Raw genomic sequence first — 22954 nt, 5'->3', positions numbered from 1 at the left:
GTGAAGATAATTGGAACAATATGTGTTTTAGATAACAACAATTGACTTACTTATGCTCCTCCTCGTCCTCTAGTGTATAGTCAATCGCCAAAAAAACAAAAGAAGAAGAAAAAAAGAGTGCAACGCGGTTTGCTTTTGTTGAATCCCGGAGTTGGGAAGAGATCCCGGAGTTTGCTCTGCCCTCTGCTTTCATTTCCTAGGGTTGCTTGTCGCAGTACAGTTTTGCGCCCACGTCTGATGTTTAACGCGCAAACTATCTCTCTCTCTCTCTATCTCTTGACTTGACTTCTCAGGCCACGTCGCCTACTCGCCTGGCACCCAGTCTTTCTTGCTCCAAATTGTTTGTTGTTTGTGGGGCTTTGGGCGGGTCAGGAATAGAGGATGGCCCCACAGTTACCTTTCACCTGCCAATTGTAAACTTTTTTTTAAAAAAAAACAAAGACCTGTCAATTGTAATCAATATTTTAATTTTGAAACTTAATTTTAGAGTTACAGTTTAAATTTTGAAACTAGTTGGAGTTGTGGTTTCTTTCATCGTAAGTCTATTTTACAGTATTAGATTTTGAACCGTTAATAATACTGGTATATTTTTTTATTCATACATTAATTTTGGTTTTAGACGTTTCGTTCATTTTTCCCCGTATATCACCCACTGAAACTATGCATGTGCATGCCAAGCTAAGTTCAGAAACGGGGAAATAAAGAGATTCAGATATGCAATGCAAGTCAAGCTTGTGTTTCAGTTTCAGGCTTCAGGCACCACTGCTAAAGAAATCTGAAGACAAAGTGGACTCTGTGTACAAAAAAAAAATGAGTTATTTATTTACTGGGACTTGATGTTACAGACACAAAAACTTCAGCAAAATGTTAACATCGCAGAACGACCGGTTTGCTCTTACAGGTTCTGCATTATCATCATACATGTTCTCCTTCTCCATGTTGCGACACCCCAACATTAACAATGCAACCTTTGGGAGAAGAACACTACTACTTGACTAAACACGAAGAAGAAAAACTGCAACAAAGGATACCAATTAAACCAAAGAATTAACTTGCTCGCCTCTTCTTGCTCTCGCCGATGCTGGCCAAATTGGCCACATTCTCTGCGAGACAGTGAGGGCCGCTCAAGCTGTTGTTCACCTACCCTTAACCTTCGTGTCACTTGAACACAGTTATACAGACGCGAACTTGAAAAGACAATGTACACCCTATTTCTGAAACCTTTTAAAGTCCCCAGCCTTAGTTACTGTTCATCAGTGACTGTTCTTAGCCTGAAATGTTGTACATTTGGCCAGTCCACTGAAGCGCAAAGTTAGCTTGGGGGATCTCGTCGACCTGGAAGTCGATTTCTTGGCTGTTGAGACTGTTCTGAATCCACAGCTGCGTGTCTCCAAGCGCCGGGATAGTTATCTCCGCTGCATCTGCAGATTGTTCAAGCACAAGAACAGATGAGAACACTGCGAAACTAACGCTCGATGTTGAGCAAATCTGTAGTAACCGATACTTACTCTGCAGCAGAGGAACGTCGTTGCAGTGGAGCGCCATGGCGTCGGCCTCTTGGAGGTTGTTTCGCTGCTCGTACGCCGCCAGCAGCAGCTGATGCACGAACGCCTTCTGACCCCTGTTCAGCTGGTGCAGCTGGTACTCCACGCCGGCGAGCTCGACCTTCACGAGCTCGAAGATGGAGTTGACGTAGACGGTGCCGTGCTGCGTGCTGTACATGTACACCTTGTCGCCGGGGACGCACTTCTTGGCGTGGCTCGTCGTCACCTCCCACATGCGATCGGTCATGCCGTCGCCCATGATCTGAACACAAAGAACAGAGCAATGTTCAGAATCCACCCATGCGTTGGAGAAGCATTGTGATTTGCGAGATCAAATGCGGTGGAAGCTTACAGCGCGCAGCTCGTCCGGCTTAACCGTGAGCAGCCGCAAGAACTCCTGCACGTTCCTGACGTTGTGCTGCGTCAGCTTCCTGTGGAAGGCACCCTCCTTGCCAATCTTCTCAAGCCTCCAGACATCGTCGCCAAGAACGGGAGGGTAGTGCTTCCTGTACACTGCAAATCACACGCCAAATCGTCAGGGAAACAATTCAGAGAAGAGGAGAGAGATGTAGTGTGGTGAACTCGTGATGGTCTCTGACGAAACGTACGTTCGCCGCGGTGGTCTCTGACGACGAAGGGCTCGGTCATGGCCTCGCCTATTCTTGGGCCGTCGTAGCTGCCCGGCACGACGCGGACGCCGATGCGGAACCTGCGGCAGCGAACCCAGGAGGAGTTGTCCGTGAACTGGAGCTCGTTCACGACGACGCAGCCGTCGCGCATGGTGAGGCTGACGTCGCCGGTGAGGAGCGGGCGCTTGCCGGAGCGCTCCTTCACGATGCCCCTCTGCTGGAACTCCTCCGCCGTCCAGTGCTCGCGGTCGTCCGGCGGGAAGTCGCCCAGGACCGGGACGACCTCGACGCGCAGAGGCTGCGAGATCGTCGCCGGCGCGCCGGTGTCGACGTCGACGAGGATGATCTCCAGTGGGTTGCCGTTCACGTCCTCGATCTTGCTCCCGGTGAAGATCGGGAGCTGCGGCTTGAACCGGAACGCCAGCTTCCACATCGGCGGCTGAGCCGGCGGCGTCTCAGGCGACATCCTGACAATACAGATCAAACAATGTTATACATCATTCGGATTTCTTGCTGCTGTTCGACGCTGTTCTTGCGGATTTCGTTGTGAATTCTCACCTCTCGATGTAACGCGGGCTGCGCACGAGACCTGCCTGGAGCTCCTCCTGCACCTGCAAGTAACAAAGAAACAGAGCAATTAGCACACTGCAATCCAAGAACAGTTGGAACAAGCTCTGTGCAACTGCAAATCGATCATCTCCTGCCTGCTTACCACTCTACGGAGAAGTGGCTCCAGTGCGACGAACAGAGTCTGCATCTGCTTCACCATCAAGGCCTCACGGATCACCCTGGAATCGAAAAGCAAACACATGTTAATTAGAACCAATCTCCCCTTGAACGATCACAAGCAGAGCAATAGCGAAGGAGAAGAAAGCTAGCTCACGTCGAGAAGGACGGCATGCGGCGCACACGCTTGTCGTCGGGCTGGTCCTCCTGTCCGTAGCCGTCGTGAAGCCGCTTCGCCGCCATTGTTGTCAGTCCAAACAAGCTCAAGTGTTCCTTTTCTTTTTCCTTCTTGATCCGCGAATTTTTTCTCTAGCTATTTTCTTCGGGAGGCGAGAGAGAAGCGAAGCTGTGAGATTTTGGTTCGGTGAGGAGAGGTTGTGCAGGTTGGGGTGGTTTGCGTAGGAGGAGTTGCAGTGTGCGGACGGCTCGATTTATACTGCAGCCGCAATGGCGGTTCGAACAGTGAGAGGATGGAAGTTGGGAGGAAGATTCCGGGAAGGCGAGACGAAGGAGGTTGCTTCAGTCTGGAGTAGCGAGCGAGCGAGAGAGAGAGAGTGATGTAATGGTGCCATGTCATGGGCTCGCAGAGGTCAACGTCGCTCTCCCGTCGTCGCGTCGTCGTCTCGCTCCTCTCCGGCGCCGAAAGATTATGTGACAGGCGGCCGTCCGCCGTCATGTAGACAGTACAGAAAGAACAGGATTCCTAATGTACTTTTATTGATGATTCTAGGAAAATTAAATTTGTCTCTGGATTGCATTAGTATTTGTTCTTAGCTTTGTTGCTTTTCTGACAAAACTGTCTGAAGAATGGATGACCCAAGACTAGTGGAGAATACAAGAACGATGGGATTTGGGTGTTGAATATGATAAGAAACCATCGTAATGATTGGTAAACAAATGTTTCTCTTTGTGTAAACTGTTCGCTACTTGCATTGTACTCCTACATTTGTACATCTGCATATACATGAACCTTATTTCTGTGATACAGAGAAGCAAACTGTCTGTCTCTCTAAACAGAGTTGAAAATTTGGCGATTACAGGGGCTGATGTAGTCGACATTTAAAATGGACAATAACAAACATGAGTCCAAGCACACAAACACCAAAACTGGTAAATTGTCAAGAAGGTGTCCAAGCAAGAAAACTTTTGAATTTGGAGGTGGAATTTCGGCTAGAGCAGTTGACAAAAAATGCTGCTCCTGAAGCAGGACCCATTTCCTGGTAAATTAACAAGTGTTTTCAATTAAGGTTCATTATGGCATATTCTGGATCTGCTACCGATTTAACTAAACTAACTGATGGTCTTGTCAACAGACAAAGATGGAGTAACTGACAGCCTCACAAAAGTCTGCTCCATCTACATGCAACTACTACCGGTGGTATGATATGCCTGAACCGTTGAATCACAAATGACCATTAAAAATAAAGCATGTTTTAAGCAATAACATGATCTAGTGAAGCATGTTAGTACTCATTTGGAGTACTAACTCTACAATCTGAATATTCCATAATCCATCATCATTGCTGTGTGGTTGTGTCAACTTGTGCTAAAGAGGGATAGTGATCAAATACTGAGATTTGGTTTAAATTTCTGAAATCTAGAACAAGCATGTCGTGGTAGGCATCTTCCTCATATTCTGGTGATGCAAGTGGCGCATGAAAGACGCGTTTTAACCGCCATTTTAGTATCTCGATCACTCTTTGATCTTTGAAATGTCTTTTGTTAATGCAACTAGCCCATTGCAAGTACAACCCCAAACAACACTTCATCATCTAATTAAAAAAAATAACACTCCAGTCTACGCTACAGTTGGAACTTGGAAGCATGACTAGACCTGTAGCCATGACAATCGCAGAGATGGACCTCTCTCTCTCTCTCTCTCTCTCAAGATGGATTTAACTAAACAACAATGATTTTAGTAGTTTGCTGGTAGTATAAAATACAAGTCCTCGAGAAAGACCAGAATAAAAATGAAATCAGTACAAGTAGTAACCTGCATGGTGGGCCACGCGGTTACTTGCCATGGCGCATCGGCGGCTGATTGGCATGGGAGTACGCGTTACACGTAGGAAAAGACCTTGACTTGGGCCAAATGCTCCAAATCTCAAGATAGTTAGCACGTAGTCACGTACTAACGCTGTGAAATTAGAGATCCCCACTTTGTAGCCCGCGGTGTGGTTGGCCATCAGTTCATCAGTTGTGCTGCCCTGCACTTGATCAATTTGATGATGAAACCATCATTTGTTTGCTTGCTGGTTTATGATCCACAGCTAAAATTATAAATTTTAAATGATTCTAGTTGTTTTTTCGTCGTTATCTTTTTTACAGATTTGGCTTTTCAATAGTGAAAAATATAAAAATCCTACCATAAAATTTTGTTAGTTGTCTCGTTTATTTTCTACGTTATTAACCATAGCCAACGAATGTGAGCTATGTTTAGGTTGGAAATCATTTAGGTTTCTAAATTTGTAAATCGAGTTTAGATTTGAAATTTTGTGGAGTGATGAAGGGAGCAATTAGTATGCTATACCAATGTGACAAAACTGAAACTTTGGATTTTGTCTGTGTTAATGGCATTGTTGAGCAAACCATATTTTCTTAACGAACAGAAGATCTAAGAGCCAAGGTGCTCCTGTCATGAAAACGCGTACCGAGACTTGTAATATCCCTCTAGTCAAGATCTGAAAAATGATCACATATATAAATGCATCGTGCCAAAGTTTTAAACAATTTCTTTCTTAAATTAATATATGGATGCATATAGTGAACATATCTGCGGTTTGGATTTATTCATGTGACAAAGTCGTTTTCATCGGTGGGGGGGGGGGGGGGGGGTAGTTTAAATTGCAGCCATGCTCATATGCCGATCGCTGTCTTGCTCAGAATCTCCATGTCAGTCTTACGACGCGTGTAGACTTGATGGGCATCTATCATTTTCATTGGTGTGCACATCTTCCCTCTTGTTTGTTTTGTTAGATTCATAAATCCAAAATGATTGTCCAAAAAAAATATATCCAAAATGACTTAACAGCAAAAAAGCGACATATGGAATGCTTCCTATCGTCTGTCTTTCAGCTCACAAGCCGCTGTAAAAATTTTAATTTTAAAGCTTAATTTTTAAATTACTTTTAGAATTTTTTCATCCTAGTTTATTTGTTAGCAATGTCTTTTTAATCATGAATAACACAGGTATAGAAGTATTATCCACAAATTATATGTTGTTAGGAGAATTTCTAGATTTAAGGTTCATTAGACGTTTGAGCTTTTTCTCAAGAACTAATCAGGGGAAAATTCGTGTCTCAAATATGACCATTTGGCTAACACCATTAAAAACAAACAAACTAGTGAAGTAGGTATCTCAAAGGTGCGCATCCATCCAACAAAAAGGACAAGAAAAAGGCATTCAAACTCTCATGCTTTTTTGGTCAATTTAAACAAGAAGAGGAATTCAGGAATCTGGATACTTCAGAGAACGCTAAGGTCATCTTAAGATAACATTTAACAGCAAAAAAGCGACATATGGAATGCTTCCTATCGTCTGTCTTTCAGCTCACAAGCCGCTGTAAAAATTTTAATTTTAAAGCTTAATTTTTAAATTACTTTTAGAATTTTTTCATCCTAGTTTATTTGTTAGCAATGTCTTTTTAATCATGAATAACACAGGTATAGAAGTATTATCCACAAATTATATGTTGTTAGGAGAATTTCTAGATTTAAGGTTCATTAGACGTTTGGGCTTTTTCTCAAGAACTAATCAGGGGAAAATTCGTGTCTCAAATATGACCATTTGGCTAACACCATTAAAAACAAACAAACTAGTGAAGTAGGTATCTCAAAGGTGCGCATCCATCCAACAAAAAGGACAAGAAAAAGGCATTCAAACTCTCATGCTTTTTTGGTCAATTTAAACAAGAAGAGGAATTCAGGAATCTGGATACTTCAGAGAACGCTAAGGTCATCTTAAGATAACATTTAACAATTTGGCAAGGACGCAAATTTGGTAGGATTAAATTATGAAGCCTAAGCAGGGTACAGCGGTCTTGGTCTGAAGCTAGTGTTCAGTACTTCAGTGACCCTTCTGTTTGCCAAGAGCCCAAGACCGTCTTCATTGAATACTATTAGGGCGAAGATGAACCGATGAATGTTACTTCCTCCGTTCTAAAATACAAAATTTTGAAATGAGTAGTTCTTGAATACTTATGTGCCACTTCAGATATAGGTAAAGTTTTCACTACTGAAAAATACAGAGAAATACAATCATATCCTCTAGTACTATTAATTATACTCCTCTAAACTAACAAAATACTATTTCACAACCATTTTTCTGATGCCTGTTTTCTGAACTTTACAGGTAGCCAGCCATAATTTGATGTACTGTTAGTACGGCTTGATTCCCCCGGTATGCTTAAGCTCAATATTCAGTAGCCAGTAGTAAAGCAAACACTACTTTGCTCGGTTACTAATCTATGATTAGGACTTGCTACTAAAGGGTTAAACTTTTCTTAATGACTCATGGTGAATACTGCAAAGAAGTTTCTCGCACTCACTCCAAACGCAGTACTGAGCGATAGAGACTCACCTGCGGCGAACAAAATCAGCAAGCCGCCATTGCTGTCCATGCAGCAACCACCACCTCAGTCCCACGCAAGTACCGAAACATTCAGATGCAATGCAGGCACCGGGAGCATTTAACTTCAACGCTGTGATCCACCAGTTAATTTTACTGCGTAATTTTGAATTTTAAAACCTAATTTGAAACTAATTTGGGGAGGTTTTTTAATTTATGTCCATTAAAATTATTTTTCATTACTTCGGTCAAGTGGCATGATCAACTTATATATAGACCACCGTCCCCAAAATGCTAGTAAGTTCCAGGGTTCACAGATGATGGTTGGAGGTTTATGAAAATATATTGTTTTTAGCTTGTTTATGTATGAAATTTTGATCGGTTTTGTTGGATTTTGGTTGGGAGCGGTTTTAACTTCGAAAACGGAAGGTAAACATGGCAAGTTATAAAGCAGGGCAATAGGCCATGTCTGCTTAATACTATCTTCCAAATTAGTTGTCGCTTTCAATATACAGATAGGTTAGTCCATATGATATGATGCCATTGGCAAGCAACTCAGAAGTACACCATTTTTCAATTGGGGAGAAATAACTGCCGAGCAGCCACGGCAGTGTGAGCAACATGTGGCTGCAGGTACTTTCAGTGCTACACCTGTACTCTAATGACAGCGAAACAAAGATATAAAGTTGGGAGCTTTTGCGACCGTAAAGTGCGTGAATTTAACCTATCTCAGATTGTCCAAATCATGTGTAGGATCGACGGCGACATGTGTAACCAAACACTCGGCACGTCTGATGGATGGCTCGGCGTGCTGTACAAGCAAGATACGCCTGCTACGTATGGTCTATGTGTAACCGATTAAATTTTGTTTCTTGGGTTTGACCAGATACGCTTAGGTACAAGCACAGCCCACTTGAACTGATATGTATTTTTATCTTAAAATGTTTTTGCTGTTTATTGGTTAGTGGTCACTTGACTTAATTCTTCATCAAAACACTACGACATAAACATAGATGTCGATTGGAAACCTGGCATAGTTATCGCATTTCCCAATCGACACCTTACAGGTTGATGTGAAGAATTAAGAGTGTTTGTTTAGAAACTAGCACCTTTAAGGTTATAGGAATGAAAAAAAATAAGACTCGATGCATCACAAATCTAACACAAAACTAAATCCCAATCCAATCAAAATCATCACAAAATAATCAAGTACATGAGATGCCCAGATTAATCCAATCAAAATCTACTGCTTCGGATATGGCATCCGCCGCTGCGCCAGGGAGACCCGGCCTCTGCTGCGTCGTTGTGCTAGTGGCCACCACAATGCTGAGGAGACGTGCCCGCCACTGCATGGCCACCGTGCTGCCGCCATGTCGAGGAGCCACATCTACCACCGCTGTGTTGAAAGATGGGAGAGAGGTGCGGAGAGAGAAGTGCAGAGGGAAGGAAACAAGGCGGGAGGACAAAGAGGATAAGGATGAGAGTCACGAGACTTAAAATATTTGTTTTTCTCTTCTTTCTCGTGCTCCACACCTGGCCCAACTGGCTCTTGGCTCGGCTCAGCATCCTAAAGTGTCAGTTGTTTTTTTTAAAAAAAACCGACACTTATATCCCCTAGATGTTAGAAATATTATTGGTGTCGTTTTTCTAAAAAAAACAAACTTATAGTGGGTTATATGTGTCGGTTTTAAATTTTAGATCCATATGACGAATTAAAAGGACAGGGAAAGCCTTATATGCATGCCGGTTTTAGTTAAACTGGCACATTTAAGGGTGTTTCCTATTAAAATTTATGTAGTAGTGAAAACTAATATATACATATAGTGTACTATAAACATACATAATATAAAAACATGAAAGTTAGTATGGATGTGTATTGTGCCTTTTTCTATAGCTTTGTTTTTTTTATTATTTCCTACATTGGATAAGTTTTATGCCTACTTATCTCTCTTTTTATCCCACTAATAACATGGTAATCTCTAGAAATGGAGAGCACACATTGAGGATTTTACTCATGAAGTTCCTTCAAGCAATCCTAAGGCTTTTACTCATCGAGTCAAACAATCCGCACAGACCTTCAAGCCGAGACACGTGATCAAAGCACCGAAAAAATAATTTTAGTACATGACTTATATATTTTTATATATTTCTATTGTTTGTATCAATTCAAAAGGAGCCGACGAGGTGCCAATTACTCCCTCCGTCCCAAAAAGACTCAATTCATGGGTTTCCGTGTCCAACGTTTGACTATCCGTCTTATATGAATTTTCTTTATAATTAATATTTTCATTATTGTTAGATGATAAAACATAAATAATACTTTATGTGTGACTTATCTTTTTAATTTTTTTCATATTTTTTTTAAATAGGACGGACGGTCAAACGTTGGACACGGAAACCCAGGAATTGAGTCTTTTTGGGACGAAGGGAGTAGGGCCAAGCAAAGAAAGAGAATCAAATAAATAAAAATTATAAAATATCACCCTTTATAAATAAAATTTACATATTTAAAGGTAATGAAATTTCATGAAACGGTAAACAAGGTGTCCACATATGCAACAGGTAGACTTCCTTCCTACTCCCCTTCGTTAAAAATATAAGCACTTTCATGGGTTTCTGCAAAAATAAAGATCAAACTAGAAGACTATCATGCACCTCATTTAGAGAGGGTTAGAGTGGAAGGTAAGATGAGATAAGAAAAATGATGGATGGTTAATGTGAGTAAAGTAGCATTTAGAAATGTTTGTCTTGATATAGTTTCAATGAGCTTCCACAAAGGAGTTATTTTTATTAATGAAGGGAGTATTTTTTTTAAAAAATAATTAAAAACCTGGCCTCCACACAGACCGAACAAACAAAGTCCAGATGACTAAAGCCTCACCTTACGCAAAGGTAAAAGGAATTATTTTTTCTTTCAACGGTGAAAATAGGCATGCTTCTTGATTGTCAAACAGATCAAGAAAAACTTCATATCATATCAACCATTAAAGTATAGGTTTTTTTTTTCATTCGGCATTCAACGTACCACGGTCTGTTTTCTCCCGACTTTTCGTAATTCAAATCAAACTTTGCACATGGAAGGTGCGGTGACTTGTACGGCGAAATGAAATTGAGCGGACGGATCTAGAGTCCAAAGACTAATTAACCAGTTTGGTCATCCGCTTGAGGCGTACTTGTCCGGCCCGGAACGTACGACGCAGCAGCAGTTCATCGCATCGCACGAAGAAAAAGTTCTCTTCGCTGGCTCGCAAATTCTCCGACCGCGATACGGCCGATGTGCCTAGCTAGCTTGGAATATTGGACCATTGGAGGCTTATTACTATGCCTACTTGAAGACAGTAAATGATTGAGGATGTGTTTAGTTCACACTAAAATTGAAACGATGTGATGGAAAAGTTGGAAGTTTGTGTGTAGAAAAGTTTCGATGTGATGGAAAAGTTGGAAGTTTAAAGAAAAAGTTTGGAACTAAAGTCGGCCTGATGCATGTAGAACATTCTCATTTCTTTTGTGCACACGTAAATAAAACTACACGTCAATATATTAGAAGAAAACATAATTGCCTAGGAGAAAAAAAAGGAGAAAAAAAAGACTGCTAAGGTAAAGAAACTATTACTTAAAAAACGCTACACCTCTAAAGAGGAAAAGTGGTGGCGGAGCTCCACTACACTCCCAACAAGCCTAAAAATAGCGGCGGTAAAAGAAGATCGAACCAAATCATAGTGCGATAGTGTGCAAACTTAACAAAATTATCGCCGATCCATAAGCAAACACCGAATAAATGCTAGTCTCATTAAATGATAAAGTACTCCCTCCGTCCCTAAATATTTGACACTGTTGACTTTTTTAAATATATTTGACCGTTCGTCTTATTCAAAAAATTTAAGCAATTATTAATTCTTTTTTATCATTTAATTCATTGTTAAATATACTACTACTCTAAGTTTTTGAATAATATTCACAAAAGTTTTTGAATAAAACGAACGGTCAAACATGTTTAAAAAAGTCAACGGCGTCAAACATTTAGGGAAGAAGGGAGTATTAGTCTTTACATCGTGAGTTACTAGATTATATATGCTCTCGGACGAATTGTGTAATAAGTGATTATAGCTCCGTTACAAGAAAAGCCGAAATTTATTTCATTATCTAAAGAAAATAGGCAAACACTGAAGATAATGTTCTGTTAGCATCACGGTGGCCTTTCAGAAACACTCAAAAGCGTGTATTCGGCTGTACTGTAATTAGCAGTGGAATATTACCGGAACAATCCGTGTTACGAGATTCCACCGAACCATACAAAAAACCAAACCACAAACGCGTCGTCTTGTGTTGATCGATGGGACAAGTTTTTCCCCAAACATGTCGCAGCAAAAAGCTCACGGCGACGATGCAGTAGGTCGTTTCCATCGATCGATCCGATCGGGCTTTTAACTATCTGTCACTTTTAAATTTAGCAAATAACTATTTATCACCTCTATCACAATGACATGTGGATCCACATATATCTATGATATGTGGTTCTATTGATAAAATGTTAATTGCCACATTTAAATGTGACAAATGGTTAAATATCTCCGATCGAATCAGGTCTTGTTTACTACAGTATTTCTCAGCGTAAAAGTTCAGAAAAGGATATGCACATCGTGTTCATGTCCCTGTCACACGCAGGCGAAGAAATCAAGGCATGCAGCGTTAATTCTTCGCCGACGTCGGTGTCATTCGCTCCATCTCCGCGTGTAGACTTGCCATTGATCTTGCTAATACTGAGATTAACAGCGACACATACATGTAGACAAATCAAAAGCTAGCGTTAATTCTTTTATGAGACCTACCAAATCAACCACGTCGGATCGATCGAGGGGTTAGCATGAACAAAGGTGCATGGAATATACTGTTGGTGGTAACCAACAAAACAGGAGGAGAAAAGGACGCTACTTTTGTATACTAATAGCTTGGAACAAAGCTACAGCTTCTTTAGCAACCAATGATCACCAGTTCATGCCAAACTTCCTTTTGGGTACAAGCAGAGGAAACAAAAGAGGTTAACTCTTAGACTGAAAATATATACTCCCTCCATTTTTAAATTTATAACGTTGTTCTATAACATTTAACCATTCGTCTTATTAAAAAATATATCAATATTATTTATTTTGTTGTGCCTTGTTTTATTATCAAATAAAATATAATCTTAACTTATATTTTTATATCTTTAACTAAATTTTTGAAAAGATAATAATCAAACGTTGCGTGAAAAATGAATAGTATCGTCATGCATTTTGAAAAAGAGATAATACTAGCCAGTAGCCATTGGATATGTATCTCTTTCATTTCTTTCGTCAGGACGAGCAAGCAGACCCATCCTAATCCTATCATATATGCATGACACGCTACAAAACGCGTTGATTTTGTCACTTGCACGAGACCGACCTAGACCTATATGAAGTTTGTCCACCGGTAATTATCTTGCATTCAGATGCAACATACAAACTCCTCTCAAATCTAGTAATCTACAACAATTTAATCATATTTAGCATTTCCTGATTCAACGGATTCGGCAGCAATTATATTCCTGGGAGTAGTACTGAATTAACAAAAAAGACGAATTCACTTGAATCATGGCATGCCACTTTCGAGCGTGCAATTACAGGAAAGCTAGACTTTTACCAAACATACTGCATGACCTGATGACTCATTAACCTGTATTTAATTTTGACTGTCGGGTGTAACAACCTAATTAACGAGGTTTTGGTGTGCACGTTACTGGACCGACCAAGCAGCAGCAACTGGGAAAAAGCATGTCACTCCACCGTCGTGCTAGTACGACAGAGAAAGATTGTGAGTGATAGACATCAATCGAGACAGCAATATCTTTGCCCAAATTTCCCTCCCGTAATATAACGCGACTTACACGAGCAGTGCGACTCGACGTGATTATATGGCTGCTGTTTGTTTTGAACAGCTGAACAAGGTTACCTAGGATTAATGGTTTGGAGTTCTAAATTGGAGAAAGTTTCACACGTTTCGATCGGAAATTTCACAGTTCATGAGTCATGAGAAGGTGAATTTTTGACTGGGAGATGATTTTCTGGCTCCTTTTTTCATTTTGCACTGCACTGCTTGAGTTCTTTCCCTGCCTTAAACAGGCCGGCAATCCAGCAGACTGTTTGGGCCTCAAGGCTTCAATTTCAGGGCCAGTTCGTATTGGGCCCTAATTTAAACCCATCACAAAAATTCATCTCTAACTCTCTAAAGGCTAAAGCCCAATATAAGCTTTCAAGAAATTTTACTACCAGACTAACAAACGGAGAAAAATTCATGATACAAAAGGATGGCAGCAGTTACAATAAAACAGTTATTGCTGTACAAAAGCTGGCCACAACTGTTCATCATGTTCTTTGACACAAAGAAGTACAGAGAAATTCAGGAATGGTACAAACACCTGGAACCTACCCAGGATATATCTCTCGATTCCATTGCATTCCAGGGATGATGAACTCACTAAAGTTCACTTTTATGTTCACCTAGCATACTGAAACAGCACATTGGTACATGAAAGATAACAGATAGCATCGAGCAGGATAAATACATAGAACCCCCTTCTTCCGACTGCTACAAAGACGAGAGGCGAACGTCGCGCCGTGCTTAACAATTCGATCCTAATCCTTCTTCAAGATATCTTCTGGCTCTCGAAGGGTGCCGAACATCCAGTCCATCCACACGGTGTAGTGGCCATAGTTGTGACGGTATGTTGTATGGTGAATGGTGTGATAGCCAGCACCCATGACCGGCCAAACCTTGCCGTGAATGCAGTCATGGATGTTAGTTGTCCACACGGCCTCTATGAACAAGAGAGCAATGTGTGTCCTGAAGTGTGTTGGGATAAGGTAGAGCGCAAACACATGCGGTATGGCTTGCAAAATCCCATCCAGTGGATGGAATGCTAGTCCTGGAAAGCATGCAAGGCATAAATCAGAAGCTTGGTGGAAGAATACACAATTCTCAGCACCAAAGGAGTTAACTAAAGAAAATTGTATTGTTTAAAAATGTACATTGGAGCGCCATGGCATTTTTTTTTTATTATGGTATGGCCTACGGGTAACAGGTTTAGGAGCCTTAAATAAGGTATCCTAGTGTTTAAGCACATTTAATTAGCAGGAAAATATATATAACTAATACACAGAATTATACTAAAAAGCTGGAAGCATGGTAAAAATAAGCATTCGGAATATGGAATCTGTTCTCATTATATATCTATGCACAGCGAAACATAAAAAGTGAATTTGCAATATTAAACGGCTCCATAAAAAACTTACCTGCAAATGGTGATAGGGTATTCTCCTTGTTGTAAATATGGTGGTATGTGTGCAGGTACTTGTACAATGGCTTTATGTCATGCAACTCTCTGTGCATCCAGTAAATTCCAAACTCAACAAAGATAAGATATAAAGCCAGATAAACCAGGTACATTGGCCAACCAACTTCACTGATATTAACATAACACTGTGTCCATCCATTCTCAACCATGTACTCAGATAAGGTTGGAAGGGCACAATAGAGAGGCATAGCCTTTGATGCAACAATTATTTGCTTCTTCATAGCTTCGATTGTAGGTATAGAATCTGCATCAAGTGTCATAAGATTTCAGCATCAGCTTCCATCAAACCTTATCACATATTACATACACATTGTTTAATGTGCTCATCATCGTGGACTAACTCATTTCAATAACCATTATAAGCAACATTGCTATATTAAGAAACAAGAGACATCTATTGGGAAGGTCAGAGTCTCCACTGCTAGTATGTATGGATATGCAATATTTGATACATGATTAATGGGTATAAAATGGTTTGCATGAAAAACAATGATCTAGCTATAGTTTCTATACTGCCAGGTTAGTTTCAACAAATGGCCTAGAGCTGAAACAATGCCTGCTCAGGCTACAGCACACCAAATCATATCGAATACATGAATGATGGTGACAAACTGCGCTAACATCATTTGCATGTAATAGCTGTCATACAGCAAAATGGAACTTGATCCCAAAACAAGGGGGAAAAAACCAGCTCAAAAGGTTCCATCCCACTTGTCCAACTGTGCTGAGCCTGAGCCACAAGGAACAAACTAAAGGTATCTTGGTCCCACAGGAGAGGTTAGTCAACAATCACTGGTTCACAGTTCATAAGAAGACAGGCTAGACACCATTTCAGGCTTTGTGCCAAGAAATCCAGAAAGTGATGAACTCAAAAGATAACACAATCATGCGCATCTTGCTGCATGGCCTTGATATTTACTACACAGGTGTCTGTGTGGTGTGCGTTTTGGAACAAGCTGCCTAAATATCTAGTACCTGAAGTTGTAGAAAGCATGCCTAACATCATAGAAAGAACAAGAAATGTGTGAACTATTTATGCATAAGCAAAATGAATAATGACCACTTGAACAGAACAAGAAGTTAAATGGAAGGATGACAACAAGAAGGCCATCCAAGTCTGATTTCTGGATTTTAAACAATGTGTTTTGTAAAAAAGCTCTTTCTGGGATGCGGGATGCTGGCTGATTACTTATGATTTCAGGCTTATCTCTGAGAATGTGTCCGTTTGTGGGATGATATGCTCCCAAAAAACAAATTAAGGTTTTAACTTTGTTATCATGGTTTGTTTAGTGAACCATGTGATCTCCCCCTGGCTCTTAAAAAACTTGACAACAACGTCTAACTAGTAACATGTGACTGGGGTCAGAAGCCAGCCAAACTAGTCAATTAACTATGCACCTACCCTTACAAGACATTGGAACAGATCTAATACATGAGTAACATGCAGTCATGCGCACTTCCATTTATCTGTTAGCGCATCTAATGTTTTTATTTTTCAGAATGTCAGTTCATCTAGCTATTTTTCTTCTCTTTTGTTGGCCCATAATAGGTCATGTTTGGTTACTAAAGCTCTTCGGTGGGATCGCTAAGGTCTTGATATGCTTCTACTGAACCGTCATACCAAGTTTGTAACTCTCAATGCTTCAAACAATGTGATAGCAGAAACCTAAAATCCTTACGAAAAGAATCACTAGACGGTTATGCAGATTTTATTTTAACAAGCAGAATGCCGCAAACATCTACACAAGAATGGAGTATAAACCACAGTCTCCCACTTAGCATATATTTCCAGATATCTATCTTCACTATCTATGATCCAAAGAGAGAGGCAATCCCCAAAGGGAAATCAATTCTCAACCAAAATAGAAGGCGTAGACGAGCCCACGGATAGTACGAAGTGAATGATACCCACAGCTGCAGTAAAACATTGTAGATCATGTGTCATGTACAGCAATTTCTCCCCAACCCACCAAACAAAATCCGAAGGGAGGACGGACAGTTGGAAGCAAAGCTGGAATCTTTCGTTCGTTCTCAGCACTAGCTACAAATCTATCGCCATCGTTATCCCTCTGAAGCGCCGAAACCACTGAAAATCTTCAAGTCCAAATCCCTTACACCTCATTAATGAAAGCGGCCGTGTGGCCAACCTCACGTCACACACAGACACACCCAAAAATATCAATTTTTTTGGAATGCCCTTTTCCCTCTAATGGCATCAGGCATGTTCCACTAATAAATTCTCAAAAAGAGAGGAACAACAACTCCTCCCTGTTAAACATAGGGGGGAAAAACCCTCCCTGTAAAAATCCACAAATCAAAATCAAGAAGCAGTAGCAGAGGAGGAGGATAGGAGAAGCGCGGACCTTTGGGGATGTAGGCGTGGCGCTTCCAGTAGTAGATGACGAAGCACCAGAGGAAGCCGCAGGCGAAGTAGATGAGGTAGCCGCCGAGGCCGTTGCGGAGCCACGACTGGAGCGGGTGGGGGAGGGCGCGCCACCAGTCGCCCGGGACCACATGGCTGAGGAAGATCTCGTTGTACCAGGCCGTCTCCTCGACGAACTGGCGCAGGTACTCGCCGCCGCCGCCCGCCATTGCCGGCCGCGGCGCCGCCCTGGGATTGTGGTGGTGGACTGGTGGTGGTGCGGGGGTTGAGTTGTAAAGCGTGGAGAGAGAGAGTAGGGAGACCCAACCTTCGTTTGTGGGTTTTAAAGGAGAGACAGACAGTAGTGCGTGGGGAGTTGCAGGTAATGCCAGCCTGCCAGGTGGAAATATATAGGGCTAAAACCCACCGATTCACGGGCCGGTTTAAGCCTTTGGGTGGAGGCCAGTGGGCTGTAGTTACTATGGGCCTATTCAAGGTCATGGTTAGTTCACACCAAACTTCCCTTAACTTCTAACTTTCTATCACATTCATCACATCTAAAACTTTTCTACACATATAAACTCTTAACTTTTTTTCAAAACTACCAACTTTTCCCAAACTTCTTCCTAATTTTAGGAACTAAACACAGCCCAGGGGAGCTTCTGGTAGATGTGTCTTCTCTAAGAATTAAAAGCTTACTCCACTCGTACCAAAAAAAATAACTTAGTATTGGATTAGATATTTACCCTTATTCAGATTTATTGTACTAGAAAATAACCCATCTAATACTAGATTGGTTTTTTTTGACAGAGGGAGTGCTGAATAATTCGGTTTTAATCAGATTTAGAAAAGATGCCGTTGTAGAATTCAGAAAATCAATTAAATGTTAGAAGCTACGAAATATTTTTTTTAAAGATTCACAAAAACTGGCTAAAAACCAGTAGCCTTTTAGAATCTTAAGTTCCTTCAACCAGGTCCTTTGGCTCAGCCAGCCACAAGTGTATTCATCTTGGCGGGAGGGATCTGCTTGGCTGAGATATTGGCTTTGTGTTCTGAGGAGCATACTGTATGAGTTGTAAGCACAGGAGAATATAGAGAAGTTAGATTTATCGGTTTCTGATTTATAGTTTATTTTTTTTAATTCTACGACTATATATTCTCAGCATATAAGTGAGAACCTGTGCTTTTCAGAGAAGCTAGAAAATCAAGTTGCAGCTACCAGACACTCTCCAAACAAGGTTATCGTTGCAAGTAGCCAAGGGAAAAAATAATTTTAGGACGGGATTTTTTTTATGCTTATACTCCTCAGCTGCGTTCTTTTCAGCTACTACATTACTGAGTACACGTTTTCTAAACTATTAACTCGAGTAGTTTTGAAAAATTAAAACTAAGTTTCTTAGGATACTTTTCTAAGTCCAATTTTCAAAAAAAAAAGATATTTGTTTATGGCCTTAAATAATTGGTGCATAATCACTTCTCACACGCACCATAAAAACTCATCGCTACCTCCTCCGTCTCTTAAAAACAAATACAATACGAGATGGTGATATATTGTAGTCCACAGTATTACGAATATTTATTTCGTACTAGATTTTTTTATGTAATTAAAAGAATAGACGTTTTACTTACTATAGTTGTTTATTATGGGATGAAAAGAGTAGAGTTTTACACTCGGACCGTACGTACGTCTGACTACCGGTCCCGTGGACCCCTGTTTTTTTCTGCCCACTGGCATGTGGACCCCATTGACTATATAGAAAATACACGGGAAAACGTTGTGCGCCGTAGGTATTACTGGGACGGACTGAACACGTGCACGTCCAAACATTCCGTATTTTACCTGTGTATAGGCAAGTTGTGCCCTGCGCCTGCTACAAAAAAAAAAGCACAAGTATGTATACTCTACTAATAACCGGGCAGTGTTTCAGTGCGACAACATGCGAGTGGCATCGTTTCGGTATGTGCCCCACAGGCCACAGCCTGTTTGAGAAAAGAAAAGAAAAACAGTTCGCTTATTTAAAACAGTACCGAGCATGGATCCGATCGCACATTTCCACCTGATCAAAACGCCCGATGATCCATTTTTTTCCGATATGGAGCACTATACTAGGGAAGTACGTTGGTGTGTTGCCGTATTGATATATCCATGAACGTACGGCTCTACTCAAGTACTCATTCGTTTAAATTTTAATCTGGCACCAAAAATTAAATAGTTAAGTAGTATAACTCTTGTTTACCAAAGTTATCTATTCCTTTTCAAAGGTACATGAAAAATAGTAAGGCCGTGTTTAGTTCACCCCCAACTACCCTAAACTTCCAGCTTTCCATCACATCACATCCAAAACTTTCCTACACACATAAATTTTTAACTTTTCCTAAACTTCTAACTTTTTCAGGAATTAAACACAGCCTAATTCAGTCCACATGGATCTTTTTGGGTTTCAAAATAGTCTGCATACAAGAAAGGACACCTACCAATAGGCTATGCTCTCTATGTTGATTGAATGGAATCCATTATTTATTTATGGATTATTGAACCGTTTTGAACTAGTGGTCTGACGGTCAAACCAGTGAACTGATGGTCTTGTCGGTTCAATTGCCGGTCCAGCCTCAGTAAATATAGTATTACCAGATCATATTATTAGGACCACATTGACAAAATAAAAAAAAAGAGAAAACACTCTTAAAATACAAGCAACCCCGTTAAAATACCCCTAACCTCATATCACCCAACTGGCCTTAACAAGCTGGTATGGTATGTACGAAACTGTGGGCAAATTATGCCTTACCACCAATGAATCGATCGAATAGCACCGTAAGAAGACCGATCGAGACCATGGAGCAAAATCTCGTCACGTTTTGCATACTGAAAATGTACAGACGTACGTACTCCGTACAAGTTACAACACAACGGGTCAACATTACATCTCCCGAGAGCCATTTCTGTTGCCGGATGATATGGAAGTTTGGACTTTGGAGTTGTGTACTTGGGATTTGGGATAGTACGTGAACAGTGCATATGCACGATCTAGCACAGTGGCGGAGCAAAATTTTCACGCTTAAGACTAACTAATGGGATATCAAATATTTTTATAAAGGGACCACCTATACATTTGTCGACAAATTTTCTCCTAAAAATTTGACAGATATAATTATAGTACAATCGTAATGTAATTCTTATATGTAATTACACTGTAACTTGCACGTAAATACAGTGTAACTTGTATATAAGTTTCATGTAATTTTAAATCTTTAGATCTATTACAAGATTTGTTTTGGTGAGGAAGAAAAATAAAATCACAGCACACATATATGTGTAAGGATTTGTTCCCACAACCTCTATTTTACCGAAATAACATATTACGTAGAGATTTTTAAAAGTTACATACAAGTTACACTATAGTTACCGTGTAATTATATGCAAGTTACAGTGTAATTACACTATGATTGTACTGTAATTACACCTGTCAAATTTTTGGGAGAAAATTTGTCGATAAATATATAGCAAAATCGTTTTATAAATTACATAGAATTTTTCAAGATTATAATGAAAATTATGGAGCTAGGTATGGGCCCAAGCCCTAGCTGCCCTATGCCTGATTCCGCCCCTGGCTAGCAGCACGTACGTACGTACGTACGTAATCCGACGGCGCATGGACAATTATTGGACATGCAAATGCTTATCGATCTGCAGACGATCGCACGTACCACACGCACGTTGGGGTACTGTTCACTTACGGGCAGCGGTACAGTGGTGCGCTGATGTGCACGCCATGCCAATTGCCTGAGTTTTGTCCACAGGCGTGCTGATCTGTAGGTTTCAAGAATTTCCTATTATATTCATGGCCATACTACGCGTGCAACATGCTGATATATACTACCTCCGTTTTCTAATAGATGACGCCGTTAATTTTTTCTCACATGTTTGACCATTCGTCTTATTTAAAAATTTTATGTATATGTATAAGATATAAATCACACTTAAAGTACTATGAGTGATAAAACAACTCATAACAAAATAAATTATAATTACGTTTTTTGAATAAGACGAATGGTCATGTGAGAAAAAGTCAACGGTGTCATCTATTAAAAAACGGAGGGAGTATTTGTCAACAGATTTGCTGTCATGGCCAGGGGTGGAGTTAGAACGAAATATAAAGAGGTGCCACTTGCTTAATTTACTCTACTTTACATCGAGTTTAAGCTGACATGGATGCCTAAGTTTATATTGAGTAAGGTATAACTTAAAAAAATTTCTTAACCGGGTTGCTGGCACCCCTGAGATACTCTACCTCCGCCCCTGCTTGGCCCGTACAGAACACTTCAACGTTGAGAGTCATATAAGAAATCGAGTCATACCTTTAGAAGAAACAATTGTATCTATATATGCTAAGGGTTGTATATTAAATTCAATTAGATTTTGCAATCTACTCTCTCTGTACTAAAATATAAGCACTTTTAGACTTCGGCACAGTTTTCGAGATGTCTTTGACCAAGATATTTTAAATAAAAAGAGTTGTATATTGTGATAGTTTGTTTAATGAAAAATCTAATAACATCAATTTTAATGATTGATCTTTTTTATATTTTTGCTATTAAAAGTTAAAGTTACAGATATTTGACTTGTAACTATGCTAAAAATACTTATATTTTGAGACGGATGGAGTATTATATAAAGATTACAACAGTGACCGTGATAACTGAGGCACGACACTTGATGGTCCAACCGCTGTTGCATCTGATGTGTTTGTGCTCGAATGCTTTCAGCTTGGGGCAAGTTGCGTTAGAGGTGCTTCTGTGCGTAATGGATGGTATCGGTGAGCGAATGCTAGCTCTAGCGGTTGGAGTTGCCAATTTGGGTTCGGTTGGATCCGGCCAATGCAAGGAGGCAGGGGCGGATCAGAAAAGATTACCAAGAGGGCTTAAACAAACTATATAAAATTATAGCCTTTTTTTTAATAGATGCATGACAAAAAATTTTAGTAGGGTCTTTCATGGTTACAATACAGGTAGTGGAGTCTCGAGACCCTATAAACTCCACGTTGGATCCACCACTGGTAGGAGGTAGGAGCCGCGTAGCAAAGGAGACAGGGATGCAGGAGTTCAGCCTGCGTATCAAGATCAACTCAATGCGAGATGTTTTGACGCGGCATGGATTGATGCAACAGCAGTTCGAAGCTGGAGTAGATTTCTATTTTATGCCCCCCCCCCCTCCCCCTCATCTTTTTCTCTTGTTTATCGGTTATGAGATTTGGAATCTAAGGCCCTGTTTGTTTCAGCTTATGATTATTATAATCTAGATTATTAAACCAGATTACTATAAGCTGAATTATAATAAGCTGACATATAATAAGCTGTGAGTTGTTTGTTTGTCTGGATTATTGGAGGTATGGATTATTAGGTTTGAAAGGCTAAAGTCTATAATGCCCTCAGCTATCTGTTCGGTTAATGGCATAGGTGGGTAATTTTTCTCAAGTATGTAGGGGTAGTGGGTCTTTAGCCACTCAATAATCTGAAAAAAGCTCCTCTAGAACAGCTTATTAGATTATAATAATCTGGCTTATAGATTATAATAATCTGCTATAATAATCTATTTGTTTGTTTCAGCTTACTACTAATAAGTTAGATTATAATAATTCTAAGCTGAATCAAACAGGGTCTTAAGTATTTATGTAACTTCTGATTGTGTATATCCACTGCGGATATAGAAACCAGATTTTCATCCATTATCTAAAAATTATATATATAATATCA

The 22954-nt window shown here is 40.3% G+C and overlaps 2 protein-coding genes across 2 annotated transcripts; both read right to left on the bottom strand.

Annotated features, from left to right (window-relative positions):
• Positions 1-798: 798 nt before the first annotated feature.
• On the bottom strand, positions 799-3299 carry LOC4325688 (protein SAR DEFICIENT 1). The gene is made up of 7 exons (XM_015769934.3): positions 3057-3299; positions 2886-2961; positions 2732-2784; positions 2153-2640; positions 1897-2057; positions 1509-1806; positions 799-1421 (listed from the first exon to the last, which is right to left on the bottom strand). The coding sequence occupies exons 1-7, from the start codon at positions 3140-3142 to the stop codon at positions 1267-1269; spliced, it is 1317 nt and encodes a 438-aa protein (XP_015625420.1). The 5' UTR covers positions 3143-3299; the 3' UTR covers positions 799-1266.
• Positions 3300-13779: 10480 nt separating this feature from the next.
• On the bottom strand, positions 13780-17515 carry LOC4325687 (delta(7)-sterol-C5(6)-desaturase). Its single transcript, XM_015765414.3, has 3 exons — positions 17202-17515; positions 14777-15082; positions 13780-14409 (listed from the first exon to the last, which is right to left on the bottom strand). Exons 1-3 carry the CDS (start codon positions 17428-17430, stop codon positions 14120-14122), a joined length of 825 nt encoding a protein of 274 aa, XP_015620900.1. The 5' UTR covers positions 17431-17515; the 3' UTR covers positions 13780-14119.
• Positions 17516-22954: the final 5439 nt, after the last annotated feature.

Source organism: Oryza sativa, chromosome 1 (assembly GCF_034140825.1).
Source record: "Oryza sativa Japonica Group chromosome 1, ASM3414082v1".
Classification (NCBI taxonomy): Eukaryota; Viridiplantae; Streptophyta; class Magnoliopsida; order Poales; family Poaceae; genus Oryza; species Oryza sativa.
The sequence above is the reverse complement of the archived record's forward strand: the minus strand, read 5'-3'. Positions and strand labels throughout refer to the sequence as shown.